The sequence below is a fragment of the Solanum stenotomum genome, chromosome 11 (genome assembly GCF_019186545.1).
Source record: "Solanum stenotomum isolate F172 chromosome 11, ASM1918654v1, whole genome shotgun sequence".
NCBI lineage: Eukaryota > Viridiplantae > Streptophyta > Magnoliopsida > Solanales > Solanaceae > Solanum > Solanum stenotomum.
The window spans coordinates 38,904,775-38,927,822 of NC_064292.1; the positions used below are offsets into that span (position 1 = coordinate 38,904,775).

Consider the following 23,048-nt stretch of genomic DNA (forward strand, 5'->3'; position numbering starts at 1 on the left):
ATTTAGGAACTCCGTGGAGGAAAGGGCTCCATGGATGAAAACTATCATACTTTGATGCCAAAAGCTTGCAATCAATAGAATGAAACAAAATCCACTACAACATTTTAGGCTTTTAGCCACCCCAACAAACTGTGGCCAAAACTATCAAAAAGTGTTGCCTTTTATCATAGGCCACACTTTTTGACTTTAGACAATTCTTTGGCAGGGTTGGACTAAAGAAGAATAACCTTTGACTTTAGGTTTTAAGTGTTGCCTAATCTGCTGCGCTTTAAAAGCGTGGCCAATAAGGTACATTAGCCACTCTTTGCAATACTTCATATAGCTACACTTCAATTTCATACGACCACACTTTTTAAGAGTGACCTTTTCTTATTTACTAGCCACATTTTTGAAGTGTAGCATTTTATAGATTCTGTACAACAATAGTTTAAAGTGTAGCATTTGCTAATGTACGTACGACAATTTATATAATTAATAAGCTACACAATGGACGTGCCTATGGCCACACTTTAAAAGTGAGGCAGTGTTGGCTATAAATTATTTATATGCCACAATTTCTTCTTGAGAAATTATTTTTGGGTATATTCACTGATCACATTATACATAATTTATATATAATCTCAGCTTTTATTTAACTAATACACTACATAATTCCAATGGACTGATTTGCAATAACGTCAAAAAATAATGCCTTGTATTACACATACATTAAACAATATTTTAAATATGTGTAATTTCAATGAAATCCACAAAATCAAATGTATTCAAACTTAAGTATATACTTCAAAAACTCTTTGATCAGTATTGCCATTCAAATTCAATCACCCGCATTTCCCTACACATTCAAAAAGAAATTAAAAATTAAAGAGAATCCTTGTTAAACAAATTGAATGTAATCAGATTGCATGTTCATATGTAATAGATATCAGTCACAAGACATTAGAAAGAAACCATGTTCTAACAGAAAAATGTTAGAATCATCTGTTGAACCATTGTAGAAACAAAGCCAGCGATGATAAAATCAATGCTCACAAGGAAGATCAAGCTAAAAAAAGCAAAGACTAAAGAGTTGATAAGGATATGATGGATGGCATTCAACATGTATCGAGAAGGAAGACAATCAAAACCAAACAACCTCAGAAATCAGGCAGAAACATGTTAATGGCAGCAACATGTAACTAGCAGCAACAAGGAAAGCAAAATGCAAGGTCATCTGATGAACCATTGTAGAAACAAAGCCAGCGATAATACAATCAATGCTCAAAAGTAAGAACAGCCTAAAAAAATCAAAGACCAAAGAGTTGATAAGGATATGATGGATGAGTTGCAACCTCCCTCGAAAAGGAAGACATCAAAACCAAACAACCTCAGAAATCACGCAACAACATGTTACTGGCAGCAACAAGGAAGGCAAAATGCAAGGTCATCTGATGAACCATTATAGAAACAAAGCCAATGATAATATAATCAATGCTCAAAAGGAAGAATAAGCTAAAAAAAATCACAAAGACCAAAGAGTTGATAACGATATGATGGATGACTTTCAGCCTATCTCGAGAAGAAAGACAATCAAAACCAAACAACCTCAAAAATCACGCAGCAACATGTAACTGGAAGCAACAAGGAAGGCAATACTGGTGTCTCTTTTTACAAAAGAAAATGAGTGAATCATCAGAAAATTGAGCACAAGTATAACTGGCTCTATTTATGCATACACCTTAGTCTCATCAACTGAATCAACTTCGGGAAATAATTAGTCAACTTGCCTACTATCATAGAGGAAAAAAAGGACTTCCAAAGAAACAAAGAGGTTTGATTAGCCAATTATCACAGATTTACAATCCCATAATATAGTCTTCAAGACACTAATTAGCTAACTTATTGTTCACAAAAATAAACATGTATTAAACTTGTTTTAACTCATAATATAAAGGCATTTAAGTTTCTTGTGAATGTGAAACAGAAAATACCTTTTGAAGAACTGAATCATGAGTTGACCCAGAAGAATATGGAAGATTTTAGCCTCTTATAGCTTGTGCACTACTCGCATCATCAGGTTAAGCAAGGTTAGATCCGACACACCCTGGTATAACTTGAACATTCAATCCAGGATTGTTTTACAGCAATTGACTAAATAAATGTCACATTTCTTCTCTCATTTCATTCATTTCTTCTTTTACAGAAGTGATTTCATTGGCATGCTTTTATTTTAGCTTGTTAGTTTCCTCATCTTTCTTTAAAGAAATTTTTATGACTGATCTACCATAGCACCTAAGTCGACCAGGCTACTCCTTTCCAAACACTGTCCTAAACGCATCATTAGTCATTTCCCCAAAATTTTGGCGATTCTGAAGTTCAACCTATTGAATAAAATTGATATCCATATTAAATATAAGTACTGCTTTATGTCCACCTAAAATGAGTTTCTGATTCATTAAGTTAACTTTAATTGACATGCCTTCCGAGCAAACCGTCCAGCGACTCAAGCATTTTAAAATAAAATTATCACCCTCTCCCAACAAATCAATAATCTTGTGATAGAGATCAAGAACTAAAAATATCGAACAAGTTTTCCTAGCAAATAATTCAGAGACATCGACGAAAAATTGATTTATCACTGCATGTGCATGACATTGGTAAAAGATGCAGCAAGTAATACATGGAGAAATAAATCAGCCTTTTGTCAAGGAAATTCATCAGAATTCATTTAACTTTGTGTTGGCAAAGGATAACAGTGAACTTCACTTCTAGTTAGCCAATACTTTTTTTATGTGCCAATCCAATTCAGAAAGTGTCAACCACCAGATCCTTTATTATGCAGTAGCAACTGACCTTTGGTGCATGTTCTTACTATTGTTGGATTGAACTGGGCTATGCCATTCACTGTTCGAGAAGCCTATGTGAGCTGCAATTCAAAAAAAGTTGATAAAAACACCAAAAAATAGCATCCTCTCACGAAAATAGTCCATCAACTTGTTCAAATTTCCTAAATTTTGTAGCTCATGTTACTTTCCTTTACTTAATTATATGATAGGTGTCCATTCAGTAAACTAACAAATTTACACTGCTTAGGTAGAATGAATGCTAAAAACTTGTTCAAATTTCCATAAATATTCACTTCATGCTACTTACCTCTGCCTAGTTGTCACGCCCCAAGCCTACACCCTGGGCGGGACTGGCACTCGAGAACCATTATTGGCCCCAAGTGGACCCTTGGCCTGGCTTAACTCTTAGCGGAAGACTTACACATGATAAAATTCTTTAAAAAGTAAATTGAACTGCTCAATAGATAACTTAGAATGTATTAAATAACATTCGACTTAGCCAAGGTGGCAACTCAAAGTTCAACATAAACCAATAATAAGCTAATGACAAATGAACTAACTAACTGTCTATGAAGCCTCTAATAACTGAGATGGATGTCAGGACAAGACCTCCTTGATCATCCTAACAGTTGAAAACTACTAAAGCAATATAAATAGGGATCCTCCGGAAAGCAAGGAGGCTCACAAGACTGTGAATGCTCAACTGGATCAATGAAGCGCTCGATGTTGATCCTAGTTATTAGTATCTACGTCATAAAAATGATGTAGGTCAAATGGTGCCAGTACATTGAATGTATGAGCATGCGAGGGGAACTCTAAAACAAGACATAAGCTTGAAAGGAACAGAAAGAACATACTTGGGCTCAACTCAACTCAACTTAATATAAAGAAAACTTTTAAAACCTGGATAACAACTCTGTGTATTTAGAAATGTAATAGTAACTCTGAATGTATGCAAAGATACAATATAAACTTCGAATGTATATAAAAATACAATTAACTCTGTGTATATAAAAATACAAAATATTATTGTGGGAGTTTCTCTAACCGGCAACCATCACTTAAGAGTTATTGTGATGATACAATGTTTTGCCTCACGCTGCCAAGGCCGTCCTATACCTTGCCAAGGGTATAGAACCTGACTACTAAGTGGATCCACTAGTCTATGCTATAAAGCACTAAGGAATCATCTAAAAAGTATGACCTTTTTCTACCCATGGTGGCTACATGGTTTATGGGGGTTGGGAGTTGTCTGAACTCTCCCTCATATCAGTGCTCAATACTACTCCAAAAATATGATACTAGCTCTTATGTTTAAAAACATAACTCTGTGGTTTGAGATAATTACTCAAAAACTAGCCTGAAGGCTCTCTTGGAAATCAGTGTTTCCTCTCTTACTTACTTGTGAAATCATTTACTCTTTACTGAAAACTAGCTCAAAGGCTCTTTTGGAAATATCAATTTCCTTTCTTGTTTAAATGTGAAAACATTTTACTCTTTGGGAATACATAGTCCCGATATACTCTTTTGAAGAAATGAACTTCAATCTTTACTCTTTACTCAACTCAAAACTCAGGTCTTAAAACAAAGTTAAAACATTTGTAAAAGACTTTTGGAAGACTCTATGAACTTCTCTTGACTTGGCTTTTAACTTTCCTTGAATTTGAATTTATGGATTCAAGGATTGTGATAGGAAAGATATCATGATGTTTAGGAGTGTTTTTAGATAGTTAAACATGAGAAACAATCAAGAAATCACTGTGTGGAAGCAAGTCCGCGACGTGGAGATGCATTTATATGTTTGGTCGCGAAATAAATTTTGAGGCAGAACGGTCCGTGACCACTCCACGACGCAGAGAACAATTTTGGGAAAAGGTGGGGCAGGTCCGAGACGCGGACTGGGGCACCAGATTTGCCTGACTTTTTACTTCTTCGTTTTCTAACCCCAATTCGCCTAAACTTGGTCCTTTTTCTCAAATTCTCTTTAGATTCAGATACCCAGTGTATGTAAAAAAGAATCTAGCTCAAAACAACTCTAACAATCGACCTTAAAATCTCAAGAACTCCTAAATCTTATCCCAAATTGAAGAACGAAAGCAATTCAAGAACACAACTCAAGAACATCAAAGTCTCAATCTTTTAGGATGAAAATCATACTGAAATAAACTTGTTTGGCGCATGGTTGAACGAACCCAACTCTATGTGAACTCACCTACCTTGTAGGATTGAATCCTTGGTGAAATCCGCACTCAATTCCTCAAGAAATCAACGAATTCTTGCTTATTCTCCTTTTTTCTCCTCTTCTTTTCTCTTCTCTCAAACCCTAACTCTTTTTGATAAAGCGTAAACTGAAACAAATCAATTTAGACCCCAACTTAAATACCAAAATCGAAATTAAGTAATTGTGTAGAGAAAAGACCACAATACCCTTCTAAAATCCGATTTTGACTTTCTTTATCTAGACAGCCCAACTACAAATGGGCATATCTCTCTCATACGAACTCGAAACTGAGCAAACTCGGCGGAGTTAGAAATATAATTCAAAGATCATTCCTACAGTATCTTGTAGTACAGCTAAATCATCCTGAGCTAGGAGTTATGGTCATTTGAAGTTGACCCAAAACTCATATATAACTTAACTTTGTCAAACTTTCCAAATTTGATTATTTCCATAAACGGTTTCTTTCTAATTCCAATTCTTTCTAGTAGCGGGGTCTTACAATATCTCCCCCTTGGGAACATTCATCCCCAAATGAGATTAATCTTAGCTGGCTAAGGGTGTAAAATTTAACATCTAGATCAAACACCCAACAAGGAAAATGTAACTATAACAGGCCAATTTAAAATAAATGCCAAGAAAAAGATTAGTACTTTAATTTGGAATTCCTCCGGATTCGAAGAGATATGGGTATCTCTTCTACATATCTTCCTCAGCTTCCCAAGTATCTTCCTCAACAAACTGATTTCTCCAAAAAACTTTGACTAATGCTACTTCCTTAGTCCTCAACTTGCGAACCTGGCGGTCTAGAATCTGAACAGGAATCTCCTCATAAGACAAGTTGTCCTTAATACAAATATCATCAGTTGGTATGATCAATGAAGGATCGCCTATTCACTTTTTAAGCATATAAATATGGAATATTGGATGAACTGTTGCTAAATCTTGTGGTAGCTCTAACTCATAAGATACGTTGCCAATCCTCTTGGATATTCTATAAGGACCAATATACCGGGAACTAAGTTTCCCTTTCTTACCAAATCTCATAACACCCTTCATGGGTGAAACTTTCAAGTAAACCAAATCATCTACTTCAAACTCTAAGTCCCTTCTCCTAACATTTGTGTAGGATTTCTAACGACTCTGCGCTATTTTCTACCTTTCTTGAATCACGATACATCTTTGTGGAACTCGGATAGATTAAATATCTGGAGCTATGAGCTTCCTCCATAATCCTTTCTTGAAGTTCATCCACCCTTGGTACACACAATCTACCTTGATACTTCAATACAACATATCCCCCTTGTTCAAAAGCCATTACTTTTTGCTTATGAACATTTGCCTTCAATTCAAGCAAAATAGGATCTTGTTCTTGTTTCTCTTTCACTTCTACCACTAATGATGATTCATCCCCATTCATCACCACTTCTCCTCCTTCTGTGGAATCAATTAGTCGAACTCCTAATTGTGCAAGTCTATCCACATTATTTTGCTAACTTTTTCTTATCTTCCTCAAAATGGGTGGTACTACCCGTAGACAATCTACTCAAGGCATCAGCAACAACATTAGCCTTACCTGGGTGATAAAGAATACTCATGTCATAATCCTTAAGTAACTCTAACCACCTTCAATGTCTGAGAGTAATCTCTTTCTGACTAAACACATATTGGAGACTCTTGTGATCGGTGAACACATCCACACGAATACCATACATATAATGATGCCATATTTTCAAGCAAATACTACGGCAGCCAACTCTAGATCATGGGTTGGGTAGTTCCTCTCGTGAACCATAAGTTATTAGGAGCCATAAGCTACAACTTCGTCATGCTGCATTAACACACAACCCAAACCAACTCTGGATGCATCACAATATACCACAAAACCATGTGTACCTTCTAGTAAGGGCAACACTAGGGCAGTAGTCAACCGTTTTTTCAATTCCTGAAAGCTCTTCTTACAAGCTTCAGACCATTGAAACTTAATTGTCTTCTAAGTCAACTAAGTCAAAGGGGATGAAATAGATGATAACCCCTCTACGAACCTTCTATAATATCCATCCAACCCCAAGAAACTCTTAATATCAGTCAGAGATGTGGGTCTAGGCCAATTCTGCACTGCCTTTATTTTCTGAGTGCCAACTCTAATTCCATCACCGAAGATAATATGGCCTAAGAATGCCACAGACTCAAGCCAAAATTCACATTTAGAGAACTTATCATATAACTCCTTATCCTTTAGAGTTTGGAGAACTATTCTGAGATGGCTAACATGATCTTCCTCATTACTCGAATAGATTAGAATGTCATCAATAAATAGGATAAAAAACATATCTAAATAAGGCTTGAATACTCTATTCATAAGGTCCATGAACATTGCAGGTGCATTAGTTAAACCGAACGACATAACAAGAAACTCATAATGACAATAACGGGTCCTGAAAGTTGTCTTTGGAATATCACATTCCCTTACTATTAACTGATGATAGCCTGATCTGAGGTCTATCTTAGAAAAACATGAGTCACCCTAAAGTTGATCGAAAAGATCATCAATTCTCGAAAGAGGATACTTATTCTTGATGATAATCTTGTTCAACTGACTGTAATCTATACACATCCTAAGGGAACCATCATTTTTCCTCACAAATAAGACCGGAGCTCCGCAAGGTGAGACACTTGGTCGAATGAAACCTTTCTCGAGGAGATCTTTCAACTGCTCTTTCAACTCTGCTGGTGCCATCCTATATGGCGAAATAGATATAAGACAAGTATCGAGAAGAATATCTATATCAAAGTATATTTCTCTCTCAGGAGGGAGTCCGAGAAGATCATCTGGAAACTCTTTTACTACTGGAACTAACTGAATAAGAGGTATCTCAACACTAAAGTCATTAACTCGGACTAAGTAATAGATACACCCTTTGGAAACTAACTTTCTTACCTTAAGGTACGAAATAAAATTACCCTTAGGCACTGCTAAACTGCTCTTCCAGTTTATAACTGGTTCACGGGGAAACTGAAACTTGACTACTCGAGTTCTATAATCTATTGATGCATAACAGGCATGAAGCCAGTCCATACCTAAAATGACATCAAAATCTACCATATCTAACTCAACTAAGTTAGCAATGGTACTCTTGTGATTGACGGAAATTGTACAAACACGATAGACTCTCTCAACTAAAATAACTCACCAGCAGGTGTAGAAACACTGAAGGGCTCAAGAAGTTGCTCAGGAAGAACATCAAAATTCACCGCAACATATGGAGTTACAAAAGATAAACTCACTCCTGGATATAGTAAAGCATAAAAATCAAAGTTAAAGACTTGAATCATACCAGTGACAACATCTGGAGAATCCTCTTGCTCTTGGCGACTAGTGATGGCATAAATACGATTTGATCCTCCTCTGCCTGCCCCTCTAGATGCAGCTCTGTCTGGCTGAGCAACTGAAGAAGACTGGGTTCTATTGCCCCTATTACCACTACCCTGCTTGTTGTTAAGACACTCTCTTATAAAATGACCGTCTTGACCACACTTGAAGCAACCAGTGGAGCCATCACGACACATCCCTGAGTGGCTCCTACTACACTTAGCACATGCAGGAGGCTTACTACCCCCTTTTGCCATACTACCTTAAGAATGGGCAGGTTTAGATTTGAAATTCTGACTATTGTACTCACCTTTGTTCTTTGGTGCAGGAGCACTAGCAGATGATGGAGCAGGTCCCTTTTGTTTCTGTTAGAAGGAAGACCAGTTCGCATTACTCTTTTATTGTCCAGAATCATTCCTTGATGTCTTATCCCTCTTATTCTTAAACTCTTCTCTATCCCTCAGCTTGTCCTCCTCAACTTGTTGCACAAGGATCATTAGCCTTGCTATGTCCATATCCCATATAGCATAGTTGCCTTGCCTTCCTTGCTTAACAGGCGAGACAACCCAAGAACAAATAAATTCATCCTGCTCCTCATGTCAGCAACCATCTTCGGAGCATACCGGGAAAGTTGTGTGAACTTCAGTTGTATTCATGAACACTCATAGACTACTACCTAAGAGTGAGGAACTCTCGTACCTTTGCTTCTCTCAGTTCTCGGGGAAAGAAATGCCCAAGAAGGCCTTCTTAAACATAGCCCAATTTGAAAATCAGTTACGCGCAAGCACGAGTTAGAAAGAAATTGTATATAGATGAACTCTATCGCATGAAATGAGTACGAAAGAAGTGAGATAGTTCCTAAAATGTTACAGCCTCGTAATTGTAGATGTAGTGCGCTTCACACCGATAACTAGGACTTTATTGACACGACTTCATAGACTCCTTGGGACTCTTGAACTCTATGCTCTAATACCAAGTTTGTCACGCCCCGAGCCTATACCCTGGGCAGGACTAGCACTCGAGAACCATTGTTGGCCCCAAGCAGACTCTTGTCCTGGCGTAACTCTTAGCGGAAGACTTACCCATGCTAAAATACTTTAAAAAGTAAACTGAACTGCTCAATAGATAACTTAGAATGTATTAAATAACATTTGACTTAGCCAAGGTGGCAACTTAAAGTTCAACATAAGCCAATAACAATATAATGACAAATGAACTAACTATCTGTCTATGAAGCCTCTAATAACTGAGATGGATGTCGGGACAAGACCCCCCCAATCATCCTAACAACTGAAAACTACTAAAGCAATACAAATAGGGATCCTCCGGAAAGCAAGTAGGCCCACCACAAGACTCTGAATACTCAACTGGATCAACGAAGTGTTGGATGTTGATCCTAGTTAACTGTATTTGCATCATAAAAATGATGCAGGCCAAATGGCGTCAGTACATTGAATGTACGAGCATGAGAGGGGAATTCTAAAATAAGACATAAGCTTGAAAGAAACTTAATGAACATACCTGGGCTCAACTCAACTCAACTTAACTCATTTCAATATAAAACAACAAAATAAATGCAATATAAAGAAAAACTTTTAAAACCTGGATAACAACTATGTGTATTTAGAAATACAATAGTAACTATGAATGTATGCCAAGATACAATATAAACTCTGAATGTATATAAAAATACAATTAACTTTGTGTATATTAGAATACAAAATACTGTTGTGGGAGTTTCTCTAACCGACAACCATCACTTAAGAGCTATTGTGATGATACAGTGTTTTGCCTCACGCTGCCAGGGCCGTCCTATACCTTGCCAAGGGAATAAACCTGACTACTAAGTGGATCCACTAGTCTATGCTAAAAAGCACTAAGGAATCATCTAAAAAGTATGACCCTTTTACTACCCATAGTGGCTACATAGTTTATGGGGGCTGGGAGTTGTCTGAACTCTCCCTTATATCGGTGCTCTATACTACTCCCAAAATATGATACTAGCTCTTATGTTTAAAAACATAACTTTGTGGTTTGAGATAATTACTCAAAAACTAGCCCGAAGTCTCTCTTGGAAATCAGTGTTTCCTATCTTGCTTAATTGTAAAAGCATTTACTCGTTACTGAAAACTAGCTCAAACGATCTTTTGGAAATCTCAGTTTCATTTCTTGTTTAAATGTGAAAATATTATACTCTTTGGGAATACATAGTCCCGATATACTCTTTTGAAGAAATGAACTTCAATATTTACTCTTTACTCAACTCAAAACCCAGGTCTTAAAACAAAGTTAAAACATTTGTAAGTCTTTTGGAAGACTCTATGAACTTCTCTTGATTTGGCTCTTAACTTTCCTTGAATTTGAATTTATGGATTCAAGGATTGTGATTTGTGATAGGAAAGATCGCATGATGTTTATGAGTGTTTTTAGATAGTTAAACATGAGAAACGATCAAGAAATCGTTGTCTGAAGTCCACGACACGGAGATGCATTTAAAAATTTGGTCGCAAAATTTTTTTTGAGGCAGAACGGTCCGTGACCACTCCGCGACGCGGAGAAGAATTCTGGGAAAAGGTGGGGCAGGTTCACGACGTGGACTGGGGCACCAGATTTGCCTAACTTTTTCCTTCTTCATTTTCTAACCCCAATTTGCCTAAACTCCGTTCTTTTTATCAAATTATCTTTAGATTCAAATACCCAGTATATGTACACAAGAATCTAAATCAAAACAACTTTAACAATCGACCTTAAACCCTCAAGAACTCATCGATCTCATCCCAAATTCAAGAATGAAAGTAATTCAAGAATACAACTCAAGAACATCAAAGTCTCAATCTTTTAGTATGAAAATCATACTGAAATAAACATGTTTGGTGCGTGGGTGAACGAACCCAATGCTATGTGAACTCACATACCTTGTAGGATTGAATCCTTGGTGAAATCCGCACTCAATTCCTCAAGAAATCGACGAATCCTTGCTTCTTCTCCTCTTTTTTCCTCTTCTTTTCTCTTCTCTCAAAACAGTTAACTCTTTTTTATGAAGCGTAAACTGAAACAAATCAGTGTAGACCCCAACTTAAATACCAAAAATGAAATTAAATAATTGGGTAGGGAGAAAACCACAGTACCCTTCTAAAATCTGGTTTTTACTTTCCTTATCTAGACAACCCAACTTCAAATAGGCATTTCTCCCTCATACGAACTCGAAACTAAGCAAACTCGGTGGCGTTGGAAAGATAATTCAAATATATTTCCTACTATATCTTGTAGCATACCTAACTCATCTTGATCTAAGAGTTATTGTCATTTGAAGTTGACCCAAAATGCATATATAACTTAACTTTGTCAAACTTTCCAAATTTGATTATTTCCAAAAACGGTTTCTTTCTAATTCCAAGTATTTCTAGTAGCGGAGTGTTACACTAACTAATTATTAATACCAAGTAATTTAAATTTACACAAAGCATATACAAGAAAATTACTTTGTAACGTCTACTTATATGTACGGTCTCTCCTTATCCAAAAAGAAAAGAAGCCATTATCTCTAAAGTCCCTCTTGATTATTGCCTTAACTATATGAATCATACAGGTTTTAAGTATGAAAAAAACATGATATAGTGATAAATGCTATTCTCAAAAAGAGTTGGATGGACAATAAGCTGAAACAAATATTTTCAACATTAATTATGAACAATAAACACAAACAAAATGTTCTTAACAATAACTTCATATATGAAAGAAAATTAAAGAGATTCATCCCAATGTATCGAGATAATCATCAGTATGAGCTTAGGAATGGTAAAATATGGGAGTGTGAGTAATGCAACATAGTGAGCGAGCAGTTCTTCATCACGAGATTACAAATAAATTTATAGCAAACATGGGGATCTATAACTTACGAGGGGAAAAAGAGAGACATAAGGTCACTCGTTATCAAACTAAAAAAGAAAAAGAAAAAAGGAGGGGCAAAAGGTCACTCCTAATACTAGACTGGAGTTGAAGCAGGTGGGGGTTAATTAGCTACACTTTTAACAGAACATTACCACAACATTCCTTGGACTGAGGATGCTACTTTAAATAGACATAAGTCTTAAGAGAATTATTAGCGACATGGATAAGTGTTTAAATCTAGACTTCTAGAGTGAAAGAGTAGAGAGGATGAAAATTATCAAACTCAATGTTTTGGAGAGCGAGAAGCGAAAAAAAGAGACATGGGCTCGGTTCACCAAAGCGAGAAGCATATAGCGAAGCGCATGCTTTTTTCAACTAAAGTGCTATTTAGTACAAAAACAAAAATATCAAATATGCACAGATAAATAACCAAGAACACAATAGAAATAACATATTTAGCAAATCTTTCAATTCTTAAATAGAAATGTAAATATAATTTACTACCAAAAAAACAAAACAGTGAAAACAGAGACAAAAAACACTATAAAATAGAGGGAAAAATTGCAGAATATGGACCAAAAACAAAGCATAACAAAGAAAGTTATACGAAGTAGAGAAAAAATTGCAAAACTGAAAGAAAAAAGCAAAGAAGATTATATTGCAAATCAGAAAAAAAAAATAGAACAAGGGAAAAGTTGAAAAAAAATTGTAGCCAGAGAAAAAGAAAAATAAAGAAGAGATGAAAAACTTAACTTGTAGTCACTTGAAAGAGTGTCACAGCAATAGAAGTGAAATAGAGGAAAATGTTTGAAAAGAAGGCGCGAAGTGTTACGAAACTAAAGAAAAACTAGTTACAGTAAACCTCGCTTAATGAGAAAAGTGAACTTTTTCTCGCTTTTACTGAAGTCTCACTTCTTGTTTCTGGGACTGAAGCGCTCGCTCTTTTACCACAGCTTCGCTTCACTGCAAAAAATCCCAGAAGCGCTCGCTCTTTTACCACAGCTTCACTTTACTGCAAAAAAGTGATACAGCTTCGCTTCGCCTTGCTTTTCACTTTAAGCAAAGAAGCTCTCGCTTTTAATAACACTAATCAAACAAAGACACCACCCGGAATTACCAATTCATAGGTACTGACCTCACAATCATGGATTGCATGCAACATGATATGTACCCTTAGCTACTTCTAGATTAAGGAAAGCAGATGTTAGAGTTTTCTTCCCACCCGTCCCCTGCATACTATATTGAGAATTTTATAGGGTAATTGAGAAATATTAAACTGTAGCATATCTTGTCCTTCATTATTATGACACTATAGTGTCTATCATCTTCCATGTGTCATTACATAATAGTATAACTCATCCTCGATTTGCTCTCCATATGATAGATCAATTATCACTTAAAATTTCCATAGCAAATAAGACTGGTTATTAAATATAAAATTCTAGACATAGGCTGTCAGAAGAGGAGGATGAGGAAACTAAGAGGAAGATCATATACAATGGCTTGGATCTTAAGAAACAAGAGTATAACTATATGAGAAAAAGTAAGCAGAAACATCACATCCTATCTCTATTTTCAAGGTATAACAGCATCATACGCAAATCATCACCTGTCATAGCAAGAGATACTAAAGCTTCACCTAGCAAGGACACTCCAATATATATAATATGTAATGTTTCCTTTCCTATTTTTCCTGTCTCACAAGTATTTTTGCAAGTGTACACATTTTTGACAACAATGTTAGACACTCTGGTACTGTTGTCCAAGTTTATAAAATTCTTTCGGCAAACCAAGAATCAATCATTATTACCAGACAATATTGCAGTCATTTTTCTAGTCTTCGGTAAACAACGCCTACTATCCTAGTGACTTAGTCTTGATTGTTATGTTCTCCTTTTTTCTTACCGATAGAATCTCTTCTAGTCAATCTAAGAAGTTTGTAGCTTCAAAAACTAATAAAGGCGAAGCAACAAAAACATAATGCTTAAAAAATTTACATGAAACCTACATTATCATCGACGATTTTAGCCCTAATCAACTTATCAGTCTAATGAAAAAGAAATTCTCATACTTATTTAGTGATGAATGCATTGGGCAAAGAATCAACTGATGTGGGTAATAGAACTACAAGCTAGACTCCCAAAAATAAATTAAAAAATCGTATCAACAAACACAAGAATATCAAAACCCTAAAGCTAAATATGTAACCACATGCAAGCAATAAACCCAGATGCCATAAATTTTGACTTTTAAAGATAGAAATATTTACCTGATAAACTCTATTCCAAAAAAATCCTTTAATTGTGATGAAGCTTTAAGAAATCATCTTCTAAATTGAAGCATCTTGTTCTGTCATTGGTGAAAAATCAAAAATCATCAGGAATTTTCGTATGTCAAAGATGAAAGAATGAAATTTTGAAACCATTCTTCAATTTGCTTTGAGAAAAATATGTACTTCATGTATTGATGAAGAAATACCTTTTAATTTTGAAACCACTCTTCAATTATTCAATTTGCTTGGTGAAAAATTTCAGATTTGGAGCTAAGGCGTTATTCTTCTTCAAGAAATTGGGATTTTTTTCTGATTTGGGCAAAGCTTTACCCAAGTGTTGAAAGGCTATGTTTTATGACTTCAATTTTTTTTCCCAAATAAAAATTGGAGCGGGATGACTTGAAAATGTTGGAGGAAATATATTATTTTAGTGAAAACTTTTAATGCCAAACTTTTAATGTGTTATTTTTACAATTATAAAAATAGCACACTTTAAAGGTGTGGCCATATATGCAAATAGTTGTTGCCGATTATATCATAATGTAACAACGCTTATAAAGTGTAGCCTATACCATTAAAGAGTACGCTTTACAAGTGTTGCCAATATTATCGAAGCCAAAAGTTAAAAACTTGGGCAACACTTTACAAGCGTTGTCTAGATTTAGTGTGGCCGTAAGCCGAAAATGTTGTAGTGATCATTTATTTATACATAAATTTTACAATAAGAAGTGAAAGTAACCAATGTAAATTCTGGCTTGATAGGATCCCAAGAAAATGGTACTAATAAAGATGGAGAGGAAATCTTGGTTCCACGATCATAGATATCGGTTTTTCTGGGTGTGTAGTCAATCCATATATCTCTTTCATGCTTATTTCTTCTGGATTTATGTCACTTGTTAACCTCCAATGGAATCCATGCAACAAGTTAGCCAAGGTTGTCCCCACAAGCTTGATCCCTAAGTTGTACCCAGGGCACCTCCTTCTTCCGGAACCAAATGGCAACATTGTGAAGTTTTTTCCCTTTATGTTAATGTCATTTTCTAAGAATCTTTCGGGAATAAACTCTTGTGGCCTATCCCAGTAATTAGGATTTCTTCCTAAGGACCATATGTTTACAAATACCATTGTCCCTTTTGGTATGTCATAACCAACAACATTGCATTCTTCTATGGAGTAATGCGGAGGGATTAACGGAGTTAACGGATGCAGCCTATATACCTCTTTGATTATAGCTTCTATATAAGGTAGTTGGGATAAGTCCTCCTCTTCTACCCATCTTCCTTTACCTATTGTTCTATCAAGTTCTTCATGTGCCTTTTCTATCATATTCGGGTTCCTCACGAGTTCTTGAAATGCCCATTCAACTGTTGTTGCTGATGTATCCGTTCCACCGGCCAACAAATCCTGCACAATTTTAATACTAAAAATAAATTCATTCAAGTTTTTATTAAAGAGTTTATATTCTGAAATTGAAAAAATAAAACTCGATCCACCTATATAGAAGTATGCAGTTTTACCTTCTTTTAAAATGTATCATCTGAAAATTTTAAAATAGGCACAAAATTTATCAAGACCCAAACATCAAAAGAAAATCAGTTCGCTAACACAAAAGCTAAAGATCTAAAACTATTCTGAAGATCAAACACAACAAATAAGGCAGAAAAAAAAAAGTAAATAAAAATAAAAATAATAAATAATAAAATAAAACTCAAGCAACAACTTCAACATGATAAAACTTGAAGAATACTAACAAAACATTATAAATTCGGCACCAAAACGACTTATATGGTTAAAAAAAAATGTTATAACAACGGATTTGGATAGAGGATGAGAAGGGGAAATGATTGTCATAGATTTCCGGATGAATGGAGGTCGTCGGAAAACTCCGCAGAAAAATTTATTGACCGATTTTGGACATAAACTTTACATCAAATGATATCCCTTGAAGAGCTCTACACTTTTATGTAAAGGATATAGGACGGGGATGACTGAAACTTCGTAAATCTAAAGAAAAAGGTGAAGATTTATGTTTGGTTTTTCTTAGATCTACGGAGTTTGGCTATGGATATGAACGAATGATTTGCGGATTTGTGTAGAGAAGGGTGAAAGGAAGAAATGGTAAAATTTTGGAGATTTTTCCGGCCAAGGGGTGGTGGCCGTCGGCAGCAGTGGCGGTGGCCGGCCGGCGGCGGTGGCCAACCGGCAGCAGGTGAAAGCAAATGGGAGAAGAAAAAATACAAAATGCCAATAAAAACTTGATTTTTGGGGTTTTGTATTTTTTGTAGGGTCCCATAAGAACCCTTGGATCAAAAAATCATGGATGGTTGAGATTTAATCTTGACCATTTCTATTGGACAGGGTCAAAATTGATTGGGCCATCAGAATTTGGTCTAAATCAACCCAATTCAATCAAAAATTGGGTCATTTGGACCCATTAAAAAACAATATAAACAAAGACAAACTACCTAAAATACAAAACAAAAAAAAATATAAGAAAAAAAAAACCTTACTATATATTGTAGAAGTAAAATAAACATGTCAAAAATTAGGTGTTCACATCATTAACTCGGACTAAGTGATAGACACACCCCTTGGAAACTAACTTTCTCGCCTTAAGGTACAAAATAAAACGACCCTTAGGCATTGCTGAATTGCTCTTCAACTCTATAACTTGTTCACTGGAAACTGGAACTTGACTACTCGAGTTCTACAATCTATTGATGCATAATAGGCATGAAGTCAGTCCATACCTAGAATGACATCAAAATCTACTATGTCTAACTCAACTAAATCAGCCATGGTACTCTTGTAATTGACGGGAACGGAACAATCACGATAGACGATTTCTGCTAGAATAGACTCACCATCAGGTGTAGAAACACTGAAGGGCTCAAGAAGTTGCTCAGGAAGAACATCAAAATTGAAGACTTGGATATACCAGTAACAACATCTGGCGAATCCTCTTGCTCTCGGCGACTAGCGATAGCATAAATACGGTTTCCTTCTCCGCCTGCCCTTGAAGTAGCTCATCTAGATGCAGCTCTATCTGGTGGAGCACTGAAGAAAACTTGGCTCTATTGCCCCCATTACCATTACTCTGTATGTTCTTAGGACACTCTCTCATAAAATGACCGTTCTGGCCACACTTGAAGTTACTAGTGGAGTCATCACGACACACCCTGAGTGGCTCCTACCACACTTAGCACATGCAGGAATCTTAGTACCCCATTGTTCCTTACTACCTTGCGAATGCGAAGGTCTTGCTCTAAAGTTCTGAGAATTCTGACTATTGTACGCATATTTGTTCCTTGGTACATGTGCACTAGCAGATGATGAAGCAGCTTCTTTCCGCTTATGTTGGAAAGAAGACCGGTTCGCATTACTCTTTTGCTGCCCGAATTCATTTCCTGATATCTTAGCCCTCTTATTCTCAAACTCTTCTCTATCCTTCAATTGTTCCTTCTCAACTTGTTGCACATGGATCATCAGTCTTGTTATGCCCATGTAACTTATTAGCATGGCTACCTTACTTTCCTTACTTAACAGACGAGTCAACCCAACTACGAATAAACTCATCCTAATCCTTATGTCAGCAACTATCTCTTTGCTTCTCTTCGCTCCGAGGAAAGAAACGCCTTATGAAGGCACTCTCAAAATAGCCCAGCTCACAATCGGTTACGCGTAAGCATGAGTTAGAAAGAGACTTTTAGAGATAAAACTCTTAATGCATGAAATGAGTATGAAAGAAATAAAGGAATTTCCTAAATGTTGCAGCCTCCTAATTATAGATGTGGCACGCTTCATACCGATAACTAGGACTCTATATACACGGCTTCATAGACTCCCTACTCTTGAACTATGTGCTCTGATACCAAGTTTATCACGCTCCAAGCCTACACCCTGGACGTGGTCGACACTCGAGAACCATTGTTGGCCCCAAGCGAACCCTTGGCCTAACTTACTTACTTAGCAGAAGACTTTACTCAAGATAAATACTTTTAAAACAAGTAAACTAAACTGCTCAAAATATAACTTAGAATGTATTATTATAACATTCACTGCCAAAGTGGCAACTCAAGTCTCAACTTAACTGAAAAGGAAAAGTAAGGACTCATGAACTAACATCACTAACTCTGTGTATGAAACCTCTAAACAACTGAGATGGACGTCGGGAAAAGACCCACGACATCCCAATGAACAAAATTACTGAAAGCAATAAAAAGGATCCTCTGGAAAGCTAGGAGGCTCACCAACTGACTCTGAGTGCTCAACTGGATCAATGAGGCGCTGGATGTTGATCATAATTACCTATGTCTGCATCATAAGACGATACATGTCAACTGTCATCAGTACATTGAATGTACAATTATGCGAGTTGGAATGTTAAACACAACTTAAGCTTGAAAAGGATCTGAAAGGAACACTTACCTTGGCTTTACTCAACTCCTGAACAACTTAACTCAATATAAAGCAATACACTTATGTAATATATAGAAAGCTTGTAACAATAGAAAATAACTTAGTTCGTTAAAGAAAATGCAATAACAAACTCAACTTTACTCAAATAATAAAGTAACATAGTTTCTGTGGGAGTTTCTTTAACCGACAACCACCACTATGAGCCTAAGTGGTGATACATCTTGCCCACGCTGCCAGAACTGTCCAATCACTTTTGTCTGGCATTGGTTCCATTGAAACTTCTTGTGTTTGTTAATGCTTCAGGTTTATAGTAATCAGAACAGTAGGGGTGAACATTTGTAATATTTCTTTTCTTGAAAATAGCCATTGCGTGCGCACAAGATATCTCATCATGTTGAAACCTACCACAGTTACAAATTCTTCTTTCAAGGCAAACAATGTATATTATTCCACATTCATACACTGAAAAAATAAATTCAAAAGATGGAACAACCTGCAATCGCTTACAAGTTAGAGAAAAATGATTTTTTCAGTTGGTATACACATCAATATAATGGTAAATAAAGATAAATACATAATACTTGATATATGTACATTTACCTTCATTTTCGCACATCTTTATGCGTTTATACTCAATATCTCTTCAAACCTCCTCCCTAATGTTTCCTTTGTATAAGATGCTATTTATAGCTTTTTGTAGTTCCAAAACCAAATAGAATTCTAGCGTCTTCCAAAAATTCTAAGATAGGTAATTGTCGTGCCTCAACAAGGCAATCATTGATACATTCTGCGATGTTAGAAGTCATCATTCTCCCCCTGTTCACTGTTGCATGAGATCTAGACCACCTTTCATACCCAACATTTTCAAGATAATTCTTAACTCTGCCATCTATTTTTTTTTCAATTTAGCCATCAATTTTTCAAAATCCTCTTTTGGATAAGCCTTGGCCATGAAATAAAACAGATCACTTAGTGTGGTTTTGTTTCTCTTGTAGTTTGAACAAATATTTTTCCAGAGGTGCCATATGCACGCAAAATGAGGAACATTTGGATAAACAATACTACACACTTCATTATGCTTTCATTTCTATCATGTACAACACACATCTTTTCTCTATCACCAAATGCATTTTTAAATTGTTAGAAGAACCATGTCCATGAACAATAATTTTTCGTGTCTACAATTCCAAAAGCTAACAGCAATATGCAACCTTAACACATATAACAAACAATATTACTATTATTGATACATAATTGTTGCAGAATGTATCATATTATACAATTTTATAATAAATATTTTATAAATTTAAATTCATAGACAACATAACATACATGTTCCATCCAATGTACTTGCCGATACAAAAGTCCCTTTGTAAGCTCCGCTAAGATGTGAACCATCAACAACAACAACAGGCCTACAAAACTCAAACCCTCTCATCAATGGCCTCAATGCTATGAATAGATACATAAATTCATTTTTTTCGACTTGTGCATCCGTATATATGAATTTAGATACACAGTTTCCAATATATATGTATCTTGGCATCTGTCTATATCCATCTACAAGTTTACCCTTGTCATCTCTAATACACGTTCTTTAGCACGCCATGCTTGTTGGTAAGAAATTTCAACACCATATATTGCCCTAACATCATCAATTATATCGTTTGGATTATGTTTTCTCATATGATTCACCAATTTTGGAGTTGTCACACCACTAACAAACCCAACAGTAGTTTGTACCTTACTTAATACCCTATCCCTCAATGGACAAGTATATTCACTATTGAAGTATCTCACTTTGAATATGTCTGTATTTTTCTAATAGACGCCTTAAAATCCATAACAATTATATGAATAACACACTAATACATAGCTACATTTATACCATACACATTTATTATTTGATCATGTTTAATGTAGCAATCCATAAAATTAAAACAAAAAAAAACAGTACAAGATACATTATTACAAATACTTTTAGTTCAATAGTATTGTGCACACATATTAATGTATCAGACAGATTAATGAGGACACAATTTATCATGTTCAGATACAAATTAGATAACTGATACAAAATACACATATTTACCATATTTCACCTATCCTTCTTAATTGATACATTAATAAACATAAGTAACTCAAAATGAACAAGATACTTTATTATATTCACTCAATGATACACAAATATAATATCCTAACACATATAATGCATATAACACATATTATATGTGTATCATGATCAAATATTAACAAACAAATTATACAAATGAAGAACATCATTAGATTTGTGTATCATATACCTTTTGTTATCAGATATTTTAACTCTAAAATTGAAGCTATGCTTTATTTTATATTTTGTCATTACAACCACTAGAGTTGCCTTGTCCTTGTACAATTGCTTCACTTCCACATCAGTACTATTTGTATCTTATATATAATTTTCTATCTCCATTTCTGGTATGTAATAGGAATCACCAATTTTCGATTCAACAATGCTTAGAGCATTTGCATCCCCTTTTTCACATTCAACACACACAATTGCACCTGTGGTTGCATCGAAGTTTTGTATCTCTTCATCAATTTTATGCGATGTATCAATGCATAGTGGATACATACTGAATCCTACCTCATGTTTCTTCATTTCTATGTACAACTTCACTCCCATATCATTCCTAATACACAATGGAGACGAATTACCTTCTACAATGTATCTGATCTTGATGTTTTTTTTCAATTCATCAATATCCAATTCAACTACAATGGCTGAAATAAGATTCACGAATGAAATATTTTCCCCAACCATTATTCCATCACTTCTGTATCGCTCGTATCTAACATCACTTTCCCATATTCCTGAATGCCTTAACAAGATCAAAATATTCATTATGAATCTTCACAAAATTGCGCAACAAAATTTCTTGAACCAAGCTTTTGCAGTTTTTTTCGAAGAACATGGAGACACAATTTGACAATTTGAAATTTTAATTTTCTAGTTTTGTTAGCGTTTTGTGAATGACTGATTGTTAGAAGAAAGAAATGTACTCTTGATTTGTGGGATTCAATTAGATTTTCTGTTTTTAATCTCTTATTTAGCGCAATAAACTGATAATAGATATGTCTAAATTAATGTATCCGCCCTCACAATTATTTATCCGAAAGGTACTAAATTAAAGGGATTTCTGTAATTTATGAAAGAGTAGGGATGGATGTAATTTTTATATTATACTATGTGGTTTGCATAACTTTTACATTTTAGTATTTAGGACAGGTGGAAGAATGGGTCAGGCCCAAAACGAAGTGCAATGGGTAATTTTTTGAATTGCCTAGAATTAAGACAGGGAGAACAACATTGGGCATGTCAGCCCAACAATTTGAATGCCTTAGAATTAGGACAGGAGAAGAAAATTTGGGTCTGCCAGCCCTACAATTTGAAATTTGGACAAGAGTCCAAGATTATTTTTTCTCCTTACTATTTTATTTTATTGTTATTTGTTTGTCTAACTCTAACCTTTTATTTGATTTGGTTTAATTTAAGTAAATTCCCAAAAGATAGTTGTTTCTTTTTTTATGTTTAAATTGAAATATTTTATGTTACTTATTTTTATTTATTAGTTATTTGTCAATATAGGAGTTATTTTCCTTTAAAATCCCTTTTAGTTTATTTTCTTTCAAATGAAAAATGAGTTTTCTTTACTTAATTAGCATTTTCAAAGTTAGTCAAATTTTTAGTCAAGTCGTAGGTCAACCACACGTTAGCGGACACTTCAAGTACTAAACAACTTCTTGAAGTGTAATTTGAACCCCAAACCCCCTTTGATATTTTCAAAAAAAATTCTTTGTTTTAAAGTCTTTTGAAAATTATAAGTTTTTGTTGAGTTTCTTTAAAAAAAATTAAGTGGCGACTCTCTTATATAAAATTGGTTTTTCTTTAGAAATTAAGTTAAATCGATTTTTTTATAAAATTAAGTCTTTTATTTCTTTTTTTTCATGAAAACAGATGCTCCAGACACATGTATGGAAAGAGAGAAAATTTCAAAACTATCAAAC

General features: G+C 35.1%; 1 protein-coding gene and 1 long non-coding RNA gene across 2 annotated transcripts in view; both read right to left on the minus strand.

Annotated features, from left to right (window-relative positions):
* Positions 1-598: 598 nt before the first annotated feature.
* Positions 599-5,078, minus strand: LOC125845429 (uncharacterized). Its single transcript, XR_007444286.1, has 3 exons — positions 5,042-5,078; positions 1,971-2,905; positions 599-835 (listed from the first exon to the last, which is right to left on the minus strand). It is a non-coding gene; the product is annotated as an uncharacterized LOC125845429 (long non-coding RNA).
* Positions 5,079-15,239: 10,161 nt separating this feature from the next.
* LOC125845428 (trimethyltridecatetraene synthase-like) overlaps positions 15,240-23,048 on the minus strand; it is a 16,623-nt gene continuing 8,814 nt past the window's right edge. Inside the window, exon 2 of the mRNA XM_049524931.1 lies at positions 15,240-15,983. Coding sequence (XP_049380888.1) covers positions 15,360-15,983 — 624 coding nt within the window. The 3' untranslated portion in view covers positions 15,240-15,359. The remainder of the gene's footprint in view (positions 15,984-23,048) is intronic.